Raw genomic sequence first — 15,182 nt, 5'->3', positions numbered from 1 at the left:
ATCTTACTTAATGATTAAAGCAAATCCCTCTCTGCCTTCATGTCAAAAGATCCACTATTATTTTGATAAGCAAATCTATTACTCATAGATTAATTTGCAGAAACGAATGGAGTTTGTTACAACTTGAAGATCAATATATATTTACTAAATGCATACTGATCATTAAATACTGTAGAAGACAATATATCCCCCATAACAGAATGGACTCGTGATCTTGTTCACCGTACTTGGCAGGTCAGATTCTCCCAAGTTCTTTGTTTGAAACAAGACTGATAGAAGAATAAATGTGGCAGAGCAACAATGTCACAGAATTTATCCTACTGGGCTTCACTCAAAATCCTGCTGGGCAAAAAGCTTTATTTGTTATCTTTTCACTAATGTACATTGCTACAATGGTGGGCAACTTGCTCATTGTAGGGACAGTGATTGCCAGTCCTTCCTTGGGCTCCCCAATGTACTTTTTCCTTGCCTCTCTGTCACTCATGGATGCTGTTTATTCCACTGCCGTCTCACCCAAGTTGATTGTAGACTTGCTTTGTGAGAAAAAGACCATCTCCTTCAGAGCTTGCATAAGCCAGCTCTTTATAGAGCATTTGTTTGGTGGGGTTGACATTGTCATCCTGGTGGCAATGGCCTATGATCGCTATGTGGCCATCTGTAAGCCACTACATTATTTGACCATCATGAATCGACGGGTATGTATCCTCTTCTTGGTGGTGGCCTGGGCGGGAGGCTTTGCACATGCTTTATTTCAAGTTCTTGCTGTATATAATCTTCCCTTCTGTGGTCCCAACATCATTGACCACTTTGGCTGTGACATATACCCACTATTGCTACTTGCATGCACTGACACCTACTTCATTGGCCTTTCTGTTATTGGCAATAATGGGGCCATGTGTATAGTTATTTTTATTCTCCTTCTGTTGTCTTATGCGATAATCTTAAGATCTCTGAAGACTCACAGTCATGATGGGAGACGCAAAGCTCTGTCCACCTGCAGCTCCCATATCACTGTGGTTTTTCTCTTTTTTGTTCCCTGTATTTTTATGTATGTTAGACCTGTTTCTAGCTTTTCAATTGATAAATCCATCACTGTTATTTATACTGTTGTCACTCCCATGTTGAATCCTTTAATATATACTTTGAGAAATTCAGAAATGAAAAACTCTATTGAAAAGCTCCTGCAAAAAAGTTTAAGTCCAATTAGAATAAAGCTTAAACATTAGGAAGTAATTCCAAGGAACCCTTGTAGTGTGAGTTTCAGCTTGAATATTAACACTACCACTTGATACTGTGAAACCACTGGTATCTGAATATAAGTGTTAAATATTGCTATTTGTTGAGAAACTTGTAATAATTAGTGCAGCCGTATATAATAGCATTCATTCATGAGCTACTTGTTTTAACTTTTTTGATGAATTGCATATTTTTTTCATTTTTGATAAATATTTTCAAGAATTATTTCATATATTTTGTTCAATAACTATTCTTATTTAATTAAACTTTAGCTGTAAATACTTTCTTTTAAATGTTTTATGGTTTTAAGGTAAATATAATTTGTTTTGTACTTACATTGTTTTGAAATCTGAAAGCATAATAGAGTAGTAATGACATACGTTTCATTTTACTTACTCTTATAGTTTTTATTTTCATGAGTAGAGAAATAGATGATATACTTGATGTGCCTTGTAAACTGAGGTATATTTTCTCATTATTTTAATAACTGTCTTTTTGTAGACCTGAAAATATTTCTGTTTGAGGGCATAGCATGTTCCTTATATCTTATGCTCATGACATTTGTATCTTTCTAAGCCATTTAATTTGGTGAATTAACTGTTTTCCTAATTAATGCTTTATTATTATATAAATTTCAATGAAGCAGGCTTTGTAAAATTACAAAATATTAAATAATTTAATTTAATCATTATTTCCAAAATAGGAATAGTTTTGGCTTATATACTGTTGAATATGTGGAAAGTTTAGAGAAGAGTTGATAGCTTAATTCTATCAAATATTTCTTTTTGGAAAAGAAAAGCTATCTCTTTGCATGTGCTAGAATCTTCAGTACTTTTGGTCTTATTTTTCATCATTTAAAAGTTTCATTTTTTCTCTTAATTCATAGCATTGTATTTAAATGTGTGTTTTCTAACTTACATTTTTGTAATAATTGTGACAAATAGTAATGAAGTTAAACCATGATATTTTGTTACTTTATTAAAATCCTTATGTAATATGATGAAAATTTAGTTAATTCCTTGGATTCCTAGATAAAAAAAAGAATGATACCATATGTAATAATTATTTTTATTTCCATCAATATTTATTTTATAATGTATCTTTATTCCTGTGATGTATTACTTCAAACTGAAAAGTTATTACAATGTTAAAGATAGTGCATTCATAAAGAAATTGGAAAGTTGCTCTACTACAAACATAGGAAGAAACCTTAAGCGCAGGAACAAAATGAAACATATACACCCAAGTAATGGATATTGCAAAAAATAACCAATCTAGGGCTGATATCAACCAAATAAGAACAAAAAGAATAATACAAGAATTAAAAAAAAAAATAGCAAGAGCTGGTTCATTAAGAAAATTAACAAAACAGATAAACTCCTTGCCAAATTACAAAAGGGCAAAAAGATAGTATCAAAATTAGCAAAATCAGAAATGAAAAAGGAGACATACCAACAGAAACTTGTGAAATTTAAGAAAATCACCAGCTTGAATTACAAGAGCCTATACTCAACACAACTTGAAAATCTAGAAAATGGATAGTTTTATAAAAATGATACAAGGCACAAAAGTTAAATCAGAATCAGATAAATTGTCTAAAATTCCATGACCAATGAAGAAAAACTAGTCATTAAACATCTCTCAACCAAGAAAAGACAAAAAGCAAAACAAAACAAACAGAAAAACATGGCCAGATGGTTTTAGTGCAGAATTCTGTTATGCCTTCAGAGAAGCCCTAATACCAACACTTTTTTAAAGGTTTCTACAAAAGTGAATCAGAAGAAATACCATATAATTAGTTCTATGAAACCAGTTACTCTGATACATAAACTACATAAAGAGGAAACAAAGACAGAGAACTTCAGACGAAATTGTCTTATGAATATATATACAAAAACATGGAATGAAATTCTAACTGAATCCAAGAACACATCTAAAAATATCATGAACATATGACTATGATCACTAGTTTTCATCCCAGAGATGCAGGCTTGGTTCAATGTACAAAAATCCTTCAATGTATTCTTCAATAACTCAAACTCAAAAAAAGAAAGAAAATGATCATCTCATTAGATACTAAAAATTTCTTATACATATTACACCCTATCATATTAAAATTCTTGGAAATATCAGGAGCTCAAGGCCTAATATAATAACATAATAAAAGCAATATACAGCAAAGTGACAGCTAACATCACACTAAATGAAGAGAAACTTGAAATTCTACTGAAATCAGGGACAGACAAGGCTGCCCAGTATCTTCCAAGCTATTCAGTATAGTGCTCAAAGTTCTACTTAGACAATTAGAAAACAAAAGGAACTCAAAGAGATGCAAATTGGAAGGGAAGATGTCATGGTATCACTATTTGTATATGATGTGAGAATACATATAAGTGACCTCAAAAATTTTACCATAAAAATTTACATCTAATAAACAACTTCAGCAAAGTGGCAGAATATAAAGTAAACTCAAACAAATCAGTAGATTTTCTTTACTCAAAGAAAATAGGCTCAGAAAGAAAGTAGGGAAATAATACTTTTCACATTAGTGACTAATATAGAGCATCTTGGTGTAACATTTACCAACCAACTGAAAGATCTCTATGACAATAACATCATGTCTCTGAAGAAATGGAAGAAGAACTTGGAAAATGGGGGGATCTCTCATGGTCATGGATTGGTAGAATTTACATAGTAAAAATGGTCATCCTACCAAAAGCAATCTACAGATTTAGAGCAATCCCCATCAAAATCCCACTCAATTCTTTACAGAGATATAAAGAACAATTCTCAACTTTAGCTGGAATAACAGAAAATCAAGGATTACAAGAACAATTCTTGGCAATAAAAGAGCTTCTAGAGGAATCAACAATCATGATCATAATCTGTCCAACATAATATTAAAACTGCATGGAATTGGTACAGAGAAAGACAGGTCAATCAATGGAATAAAATTGTAAACCCAGAAAAAACACACACATATATGTCTCTTGGTCTTGGTCAAAGACAACAAAAGTCATACAGTGAAAAAATATAGCATTTTTAAAAACCTGGTGCTGGTCTAACTGGTAAACTGCATGTAGAAGAATGCAAATAGGTAGAGGCTGAGCAACTGGAGGGTGGGAGACCTGGGCTGGCAGGGAGCAGAGAGATCTCTGCGGAGTGCACACGGAAAGTGCACCCCCATCCTTGCCCGGCCCTGCCCTGTCTGATCCAGCCACCAGGAACAGAACTTTGGAAATTCTGTTCCCACCCGGCGACTTTGAGGCATAGAACAGGGCTCGACCCATCTGCCACCTGGACCAGTGGAGACCCAGGGACACAGACCAGATACAAGGGAAAGGCAGAACATATCACTGACAAGAAAATGGCAAGAGGAAAGCAAAATAGTATATCCCAAGGAAACCAAGAAAACCTGGCAACAGCAGAACCCAGCTCTCCCATAACAGCAAACATCGGAATTCAAAACACTCCAGAAAAGGAAGACACAGACCTGAAATCATACCTCAAGATGCTGCTAGAGATACTTAAACAAGAATGGGAGGAAAAGCAAAAAGATTCAGAAGCTTTTAAAGAGGAAACAATAAAAACACTCAAAGAACTCAAATAACTAGAGGAAAACAGAAACAAAGAGATGAAGGAATGAAAGAGGGAATTTAAAATGGAAATTGACACAATAAAGAAAAAACTAAAAGACATAACCCTAGAGTCAGAACACCAAAAATAGAAATCAGGAGTCACAGAAGCAAGCATTTCCAATAGATTACAAAAGATGGAAGAGAGAATCTCTCGGGCAGAAGATAACATTGTAAACATAGAAAAAACAGCCAGAGAAGATGGAAAAAACAAAAAGCTCCTAACCCAAAATGTCCAGGAAATCCAGGACACAATGAGAAGACCGAACCTAAGGATAATAGAAATAGAAGAGGGAGAAGAGTATCAACTAAGTGGCACAGTAAATATCTTCAACAAAATCGTAGAAGAAAACGTCCATACCCTCATGAATGAGATGACCACGAGCATAAAAGGAGCCTCAGAACTCCAAATAGGTTGGACCAGAAAAGAAATACCTCCCGACACATAATAGTAAAAACAGCAAGTGCCCAAAGCAAAGAAAGAATACTAAAAACAGTAAGGGAAAATGGTCAGGTAACATATAAAGGCAGGCAAATCAGATTCACACCCGATTTCTCAACAGAGACTATGAAAGCTAGAAGAACATGGACAGACATCATGCACACACTAAGAGAGCACAAGTGCCAGCCCAAGCTGCTATACCCAGCAAAACTATCAATCACCATCGATGGCGAGATGAAGATATTTCAAGACAAATCAAAATATACACAATATCTCACCACAAGCCAAGAACTACAACGAATTATAGGTGGAAAACCCAATACAATGAGGGAAAATACAGCCTAGTAAAAACAAGAAAACTCCTAAACAAGAAAACTAAAAGAAGAAAAAGACACAGACACAACTCAACCCACAAAAGCAATAATGGCAGGAAACAGAAACAACTATTCCTTGATATCTATTAACATAAATAAACTCAACTCCCCAATAAAAAAACATAGACTATCAGACTGGATACATTAACAAAATCCACCCTTTTGCTGCATACAGGAACCTCATCTCAGAGACAAAGACAGACATTATCTCAGAGTAAAATGGTGGGAAAAAAACTTCTAAGCAAACAGCTCCAAGAAGCAAGCTAGAGTGTCTATTTTAATATCGAATAAAGTAAATTTCCAACCAAAAGTTATCAAAAAAGATAAGGAAGGACAATTTTTACTCATTACCGGGGAAATCCGTCAGGAGGAACTCTCAATCCTTAACATATATGCTCCAAAAAAAAGCACCCACATTCATAAAAGAAACCATACTAAAGCTCAAAAAATACATTTCACCCCACACAATAATAGTGGGAGACTTTAATACCCCACTCTCACCAATAAACTGATCAAGGAAACAGAAACTGAACAAGGATACTGCAAAACTAGCAGAGACTTTGAAACAAGTATAATTAATAGATATATACAGAACATATTATCCTAAAGGAAAAGAATACACTTTTTTTTCACCACCCCATGGCATGTTCTCGAAAATTGACCACATAATTGGACACAGAGCGAGCCTCAATCGATATAAGAAGATTGAAATACTCCCATGCATCTTCTCATATCACCATGGTCTACGGCTGGTCTTTAACAACAACAAAGACAACAAAAATTCTGCATATACATGGAAACTTAACAAGGCTCTGCTAAATGATAGCAGGGTCAAATAAGAAAAAATAATGAATTAAAGATTTTCTAGAATTCAACAAAAATGAAAACACAACACACCCAAACCTGTGGGATGCAATGAAAGTAATACCGAGAGGAAAACTCGTAGTCCTAAGTGCTTTCAAAAAGAAACTGGAGAGAGCTTACATAAGCAACCTGAGAGCAGAGCTAAAAGCCCTAGAATGAAAGTAATCAGATATACCCAAAAAGAGTAGACAGCAAGACATAATCAAAATTAGGGCAGAAATAGACCAAATACAATCAAAGAGAACCATTGAATAAAATCAACAAAATCAAGATTTGGTTCTTTGAGAAAATCAACAAGATTGATAAACCCCTAGCCAGACTACCTAGAGGGCAAAGAGAGAGTATACAAATTAACAAAATCAGAAAGGAAAGTGGTGATATAACAACTGAAACTGAGAAAATTCAAAAAATCATTAGATCCTACTACATAAACTTATACTCCAAAAAATTGGAAAATCAGGAGGAAATGGATGAATTCCTAGACACATACAAGATCCCAAAGTTAAACCAGGACCAAGTAAACCATCTAAATAACCCTATAACACCTAAAGAAATAGAAGAAGTCATCAAAAGCCTCCCATCCAAAAAAAGCCCAGGTTCAGACAGGTTCAGTGCAGAATTTTATCAGACATTTATTGGGGATATAACACCAATACTGTCCCAACTGTTCAAAAAGACAGAATCAGATGGAATACTACCTAACTCATTTATTGAGGCTCCAATAACCCTCGTACCTAAACCACACAAAGACTCTACAAGGAATGAGAACTTCAGACCAATCTCACTTATGATCATTGATGCAAAATACTAAACAAAATCCTTGAAAACCGAATCCAAGAACACATCAAAACGATCATTCATCGTGACCAAGTAGGCTTTATTCCTGGAATGCAGGGATGGTTTACTATAAGGAAATTCATCAATGTAATCCACCATATAAACAAACTTAAAGATCAAAATCACATGATCATCTCACTAGATGCTGAGAAAGCATTTGACAAAATCCAACACCCCTTCATGATAAAAGTCCTGGAAAAAACAGGAATCCAAGGTCCATACCTAAACATAATAAAAGCAATATACAGCACACCAACAGCCAACATCAAACTTAATGGCGAGAAACTTGAAGCAATCCCACTATAATCAGGGACTGGACAAGGCTGCCCACTCTCTCCCTACCTATTCAACATAGTACTGAAAGTCCTGGCTGGAGCAATTAGACAGTAAATGGAGATTAAGGGGATACAAATCGGATAGAAAGAGATAAAAACATCACTCTTTGCCAATGACATGATAGTGTTCTTGAGTGACCCCAAAAATTCCAACAGAGAACTCTTACAGCTGATAAACAAGTTCAGCAAAGTGGCTGGATACAAAATTAACTCAAACAAATCAGTAGCCTTCCTATACTCAAAGGAAAACATGTGGAGAAAGAAATTAGGGAAAAGGTACACTTCACAATCGTCACAAAAACTATGAAATACCTTGGTGTGACTCTAACTAAGCAAGTGAAGGACCTGTATGGCAAGAACTTCAAACCTCTAAAGAAAGAAATTGATTAGGATCTCAGAAAATGGATAGATCTCCCATGCTCATGAATTGGAAAGATAAACATTTTAATAATGACCATTCTACCAAAAGCAATCTACAATTCAATGCAATCCCCATCAAAATTCCAACCCAGTTCTTCACTGAGCTGGAAAGATCAATTTCTAATTTCATATGAAATAACAAAAGACCTAGAATAGTGAAACCTGTCCTCAACAACAAGAAAACATCTGCGGGAATCACTATCCCTGACCTCAAGCTATATTACAAGTTAATTGTGCTAAAAACAGCATGGTACTGGTACAGTAATAGCCACATAGATCAATGGAATAGAATAGAAGATCCAGAAATTAACCCTCCTGTATATGGTCACCTGATTTTTGACAAAGGAGCCATAAACATTCAATGGAAAAAAAGACAATCTATTCAACAAATGGTGCTTGAACAATTGGCACTCAGCATGCAAAAGAATGAAAATAGACCTTTTCTTATCTCCTTGTACAAACTCAAGTGCAAGTGGATCAAAGATTTACACATGAAACCAGATACACTGAAACTATTAGATGAGAAAGTAGGGAAAACCTTAGAAAACATAGGCACAGGAGAAATTTTTCTGAACAAAACACCAATGGCTCAAGCTCAAAGGTCAAAGATTCAGAAATTGGACTTAATGAGATTTCAAAGTTTCTGTAAGGCTAAGGATATCTTCAAGAAAACAAAACAGCAACCAACAGAATGGGAAAAGATCTTTACCAACACCACATCAGATAGAGGCCTAATATCCAAGGTATAAAAGGAACTCAAAAAGCTAGACACCAGAGAATCATATATCCGTATTAAAAAAATGGGGTACAGAGCTTAACAAAACGTTCTCTGTTGAGGAACACCGAATTGCTGAGAAACACCTAAAGAAGTGCTCAACATCCTTAGCCATCAGGGAAATGCAAATCAAAACAACCCTGAGATGCCATTTCACACCAGTCAGATTTTCCAAGATCCAAAGCTCAGATGACAGCAGACGAGAAAGAGGAACACTTCTCCACTGTTGGTGGGGTTGCAAACTAATACAACCACTCTGGAAATCACTCTGGCAATTCCTCAGAAAATTGGATATAGTACTACCTGAAGACCCAGCTATTCCACTTCTGGGCATATACCCCAGAGACACTTTAATACACTGCAAAGATATATACACCACAATGTTCATAGCAGCTCTATTTATAATAGCCAGAAGCTGGAAAGAACCCAGATGTCCTTCAGAAGATGAATGGATAGGAAAATTGTGGTACGTTTACACAATGGAATACTACTCAGCCACCAGAAACAATGACTTAACCAAATTCTTAAGAAAATGGCTGCATCTAGAGAATATTATCCTGAGTGAGATAACCCAGTCACAAAATAACAGACATAATATGCAGTCACTGATATTGGGATGCTAACCCCAGAGGCTTGCACTCCCCAAGAAACAACTTACATACTGTATGTAGTCCAAGAAAGAAAGAAAACAAAACAAAAAATTTACAAAACAAGAAGACTTTGACTATTTCCATGTTGCGTTTTTTTTTTTTCATGTACTTTACGCTCATTGTAACTATTAGGTTTTCAATGCATACTGTCAAGCCCTTGAAAAAATCAAGTACTGACTAAAAAATATATTCACATAGTTTTATGAAAAAATTATTTTAATGTCTGAAAAAACAGTACTGACAAAAATGTATAATTTTAAGCAAAAAATGTTTAAAATCTGTACATTTATCTTTGTTTTGTAAAATAAAGTCTTTAAAAAAGAAAAAAATAGAGACCACAAAATTCACTGCTTCATTATTCTCTCTTTCAAAGTTTATCTAGGTTTAATTCATGATACATTATGAATAATAAATCCAGAGTCATTATTCAGAGCAGTTGTAGTATCCAATTTATTTCTGATTAGCATTATTAATGCTGAGAATATAAGCTTAGATAATGGTTTTTCAAATTTATAAAACAAAAACTATAACAGTTTCATGAAAAACATTAGTTTGGAACTAAGAGTGCTGTAGACTACTAAGTTGGAAAACTCTCAAATTATTTCTTCTAATTTGTTTTTTAACTTGCAGTTTGCTATCTGAAACAGGTTCATGGCATTTAGTAAATGGTCCATAAACATGCCTTCTCAAGCTAGTTTGGAAGTTTTGTTTGAGCATTCTGTGTTTGGAGACCTGGACACTGAATTTCTATTTGAAACCCTCAGGACATAGGAAGTATCGCAATGTTTTCTCTCTTAGTTTCCATTTCTTTTGACCCTGACTCACATATTACACAAGTACTGAGAAATAAAACTTCACTACTGGAGAAGAAGCAGAGGACAGCTGTGGGTAAGTTCAGTACAGGTAAAAAAGTGTGGGCAATTATGGTTCATTTCCATTCATTTAATATAATAATAATTGATTTAATAATAATTATAAATCTGAGAGAATGCAATGAAACGGTCAGAATTGCAGGTTCTGAGAAATCTAACATTCAGAATTAGATTATGTATGTATTAAAGATGATAGTGTGCACAATTATGTTACAGCTATGTGACACAGTTCAAAACCAGTCTTTTCAGACTGTGTAAAAGATATTTAAAGAATAGAAGTCTTTTAGAGCAATGCCATTATCAGTAATGTGGGTTGTGCACACTATCATGTGGTGTTCAGTGGAGTATCATCCCTCATTATAAGATGATTCTATTAAAAGTATATATAATTTTGGAAGGTTAGCTTATAGTACAATAATTGTTTAACATATGGCTATTTCATCCTTTCTTATCTCCTTTCACAAAGCTCAAGTGCAAGTGGATCAAAGATCTTCATATGTGGCTTAAGAGGAACACTCCTTCACTGTTGGTGGGGTTGTAAACTGGTATAACCACTCTCAAAATCAGTCTGGTGGTTCCTCAGAAAATTGGGTACAATCCTACTGGAAGACCCAGTTATTCCCCTTCTGAGTATATACCCCAGAGATGCTCCAACATATAATAAGGGCATGATATCATGTATCTCATAAAACTTCACAGGCAAAAACTAATAGAAAAAGATGTATCATTTGATGTTCTGAGACTGATTTATTTTATTTTATATGATTATTTATACTTGTATAATTTTGTTCTGAAAATGATTTATTTCATTCTTTATTATAACTTATATCCAGTTTCTAGCTGTCATAAATAAATCTGCTATAAACACAGTTGAGCCAATGTCTTTGTGAAATGTTGGAGCATCTTTTGGGTTCATGCCTAAGAGTGGTACAGTCGGGTCTTGAGACTAGATAATCCCTAGTTATCTAAGAAAATGGTTATATAAGTTTGTATTCACTCCAGCAAGGAAATGTATTCCCTTGCTCTGTGTCCTTGCCAGCATGTGCTATCACTTGAGTTTTTTATCTTAGTCATAAAGATAAAAAGCAATCCTGACAAAAAGCATCCACAAAATCTGGCAAAACATAAAAATACCTAACCTAAGAAATATAGGAATAGATGAAGAAGAAGGGTACTTATATCAAGGCACAGAGAACATTCTCCAAAAATTCATAGAAAAAACTTTCCCAATCTAAACAAAAAGATGCATATAAACATACAAGAAGATTCTAGAACCCCAAATAGACTAACAAGAAAAGAAAATCCTCCTGCAACATAATAACAAAAACACAATATTTATAGAACAAAGAAAGGATATAGAAATCAGGAAGGGGAAAATGCCAGGTAACATACAAAGGCAGAACTTTCAGAATTATATTGGATTTCTGAACAGAAAGTCTAAAACCTAGAAGTGTCTAGATTTTTAAAACCTCTAAGAATAACTAAGAATAACCGAGGAGTGCCAACTGAGACTACTATATGCAGCAAACCTCTCTAGTAATATAGATGGAGAAAATAAAGGTATTTCAAGGCAAATTTAAATTCAAACAATTTCCATCCACAGATCCAGCTGAACAGATAATACTAATAAAAACTAATTTCTTAAATAACCTAAGATTGCCACCTCAGGAATAGCTCTACCCACAATAAACTGGGCCCCTCTAAATAAATCATTAATAAAGAAAAACCAGATTTTATGAAGGCATTTTTCTAATTGAGGTTCTCACTTCTCAGATGTCTGTAGATTGTGTCAAGTTGATATAAAATTAGCTATTAGATTTATGTTGTGGACATTTTTCTGTCTTTTGCAATCATGGCACGTACTTTTTCTGAATACATTTCTGTTAGTTGGACATTATAGCCTTCAGGACTTGAAATTCATTGTTCCAAACTTTTCCAGATCTTGAAGTTTCCATTCAAAACCAAATGCTCTAATTGCAAGTTTAACTTCTTATGTAATATGTGACTTGTGTTTTTTTTTTTATATCCTGAAACTTTTTCTACCTTTTTCCCCCTTAACTTTGGATTCTTCATATATGCCTATAATTGGAAATATTATGTTTATCCTAGTGCTTGGAATTCCCCATGTGTCTTTTCCTCCACACTATCTCTTTTGGTATCAATCCTCTTTCTTTTTATCTCTCTCTGTCTCTCAGTGTGTATATGTGTGTCTATGTGTGTGTATGTGTGTGTGTGTGTTTATGTGAGTGTGTGTGTTTATGTGTTTAAATTTTTTCCTGTCTTTTTTTTCTTTTTTGCTCATTTGATCTAGATTTTCTATTTTTATACTCAAGACTTAAAGTTTTGTCCTCTGCTTGCTTATTCTACATTTCAGATTTCCCTTTAGGTTTTGTGAGTTGATTTTCTTTCTTTGTTTTTTACTTCAATTTCATTTTTATTCCAGTTTTAATACCTTCGATGTTTTTAATCACAAAATTGTATGCCATTTTCAAATGTTGGATTTTCTTTGTATTGAGCTTATTGAAGATATCAGAAGATGAAAAAATTCCTTATGCTTATTCATCAGTAATATTGAAATAGTAAAAATGGTTTGATCTTCCACATGGTTGGCATTCTTAAGATTAGTTTGGGGCATGTATACTTCCTTTGTTAGTTCTGAGTTTGTTATAGCATAGCTAAGTTGGGGAATTAAGAAGACATATGAGCAAACTTGGTCTAGGATTTTGATATCTTGGGTAGAATGAAGTCAGGTGGACAGAAGGGACTGGGTTCATATATAGGATATGCTTTTTGTTACAAGTTAGTCCTGTGAGGAAAGATAGCTCTGACTAGACATATTTGATTTGATATGGGACAATCTTGTGAATTGGTAGATAAGTGAAGAGGATTCTGGCTGTAGCCTAGTGTTCTTTTGCAATGAAAGTAGGAAAGGCCAAACTAGGCCTGTACACAGCTTTTGAACACAGGCAATAACTAGTGAGTTGCAGTAAAGGAGTAGGTGAGACAGGTTCTGTTGGAAGTCTAGAGGTTTGCTGAGGCACAGATGATAGTGGTCAGATTAGGAAGAAGCCAAGTTTTACCTTGATGGGGAGAAGACCGCTTCTACAAAGGTATGTTTGACCAGACTAGGCTGGAGTATTAAATGTGAAACTCAAGCTTGACTTTTGGTCACAGAGAAAAAAAGATCATGTTGTAACGTTACTTAAAAAACTATACTCTGAATAAGAAACTGAAAGGACTAGGTATAGATTATGGTAGTGGATGATGAGCAAAATAACCTCTAGGTAGTACCTGAAAGGTAAGTAATGCAGGGAAACTATTATGTTAATTGCAGAGCAAGAGAAGGTGGTCAGAGTACATCTTGCTTTGGCTGTAGGAACTTTGCTAGATCTTGTAGGTCAAAGAAAAATGAGAATTAGATTGTACGGTATGTTCACAAGGCATGACTGTATAGTAAAAATTACAATTACTTATGCTACTTTTGAAAATGAATTAATTCAGTAAATGTAGGAGATCAAGGGACATGAGTGATTATAGACTTACGTTCATATGTATATAGCTACAAAAATGTTATTTTATAGTCAAAATGTAAAATTTTTACTCATCCCTAATTATTGAGAAATGTTTTATCAATTAAATATTTTCTACCTGTTTCCCATTTGTACATATGAATGCCGGTGTTTGAGAGGGGGTGAGTGAGTGAGTGTGTGTGTGTGTGTGAGAGAGAGAGAGAGAGAGAGAGAGAGAGAGAGAGAGAGAGAGAGTATAAGTCTGAATAGTATTCAAACTCTGAAAAGAGAAACTAAATAATCAGGAAAAGGACATTAATATTATATTGAATGCATTTATGGCATTCAATATAATATTTTAGCATTAATAGGAGAACATGTATGACCCTGGAGGACATTAAGCTAAAATAAATATTTATTTAAAGTACTTATTGCTGGAGAATAGGTTTTGTGGGTTGTAATGTACTAGAGATACCTTGTAGGCAAATAAGAAATAACACAATCGATATACAGAGCTGACAGACTTATTCTTACTGTGAGAACTTTCTGAAGGCTGGAGTCAGAATGCCCATTTAGACTTGACTCATCCTCAGTTTTTTTTATTAAAATCATACAAACAAGTAGGTGTACAAAGTTTTTATTGAATTGGATAAATGTCCTTCTATTTTCTAATGTAAACATTTTCTTGTGATACAGAATAGTACAGATTTAGAATAGTAAAAGGTGAAATATAAAATGCAAAAATAAAAAAGTTCCTAACTGAAAAATCCAGGATATCCAGGACAAAAGGAGAAGAGCAAACATAAGTATAATAGGCATAGACTAAAGTGAGGATGACCAACTGAAAGGCCCAGTAAATATCTTCAACAAAATTATAGAAGAAACTTCCCTACAGTTAAGGATGAGGTGACAATAAACATACAAGAAGCAACAGAACTCCAAATAAATTGAACCACAAAATAATTCATCCTGATACCAAATGTTTAAAACAAAGAAAGAAGGTTAAAAGGAAAAAGGTCAAGTAACATATAAAGTCACACCAATTATATTTACACCAGACTTTTCAACAGAGACTGTGACATTTAGAAGATCCTAGACAGACATCATACAGACCCTAAGAAAACACGAATGCCAGATAAAGTTACTATGTCCAACAAAATACTTATTACCACAGATGGCAGAGCCAGGATATTCCAGGACAAAACCAAATTTATGCAATATCTGTCCACAAAT

The 15,182-nt window shown here is 34.3% G+C and overlaps 1 protein-coding gene across 1 annotated transcript in view; it reads left to right on the top strand.

Moving 5' to 3' along the window:
- Positions 1-284: 284 nt before the first annotated feature.
- LOC308431698 (olfactory receptor 4A5-like) overlaps positions 285-15,182 on the top strand; it is a gene marked incomplete at both ends in the record, with an annotated part of 35,226 nt that continues 20,328 nt past the window's right edge. The window contains one exon of the mRNA XM_080931243.1: positions 285-1,157. Coding sequence (XP_080787369.1) covers positions 285-1,157 — 873 coding nt within the window. The remainder of the gene's footprint in view (positions 1,158-15,182) is intronic.

This window comes from Micromys minutus, assembly GCF_963924665.1.
Source record: "Micromys minutus genome assembly, chromosome: 17".
NCBI classification, from domain to species: Eukaryota; Metazoa; Chordata; class Mammalia; order Rodentia; family Muridae; genus Micromys; species Micromys minutus.
This window is presented reverse-complemented; position numbering and strand designations above follow the sequence as displayed.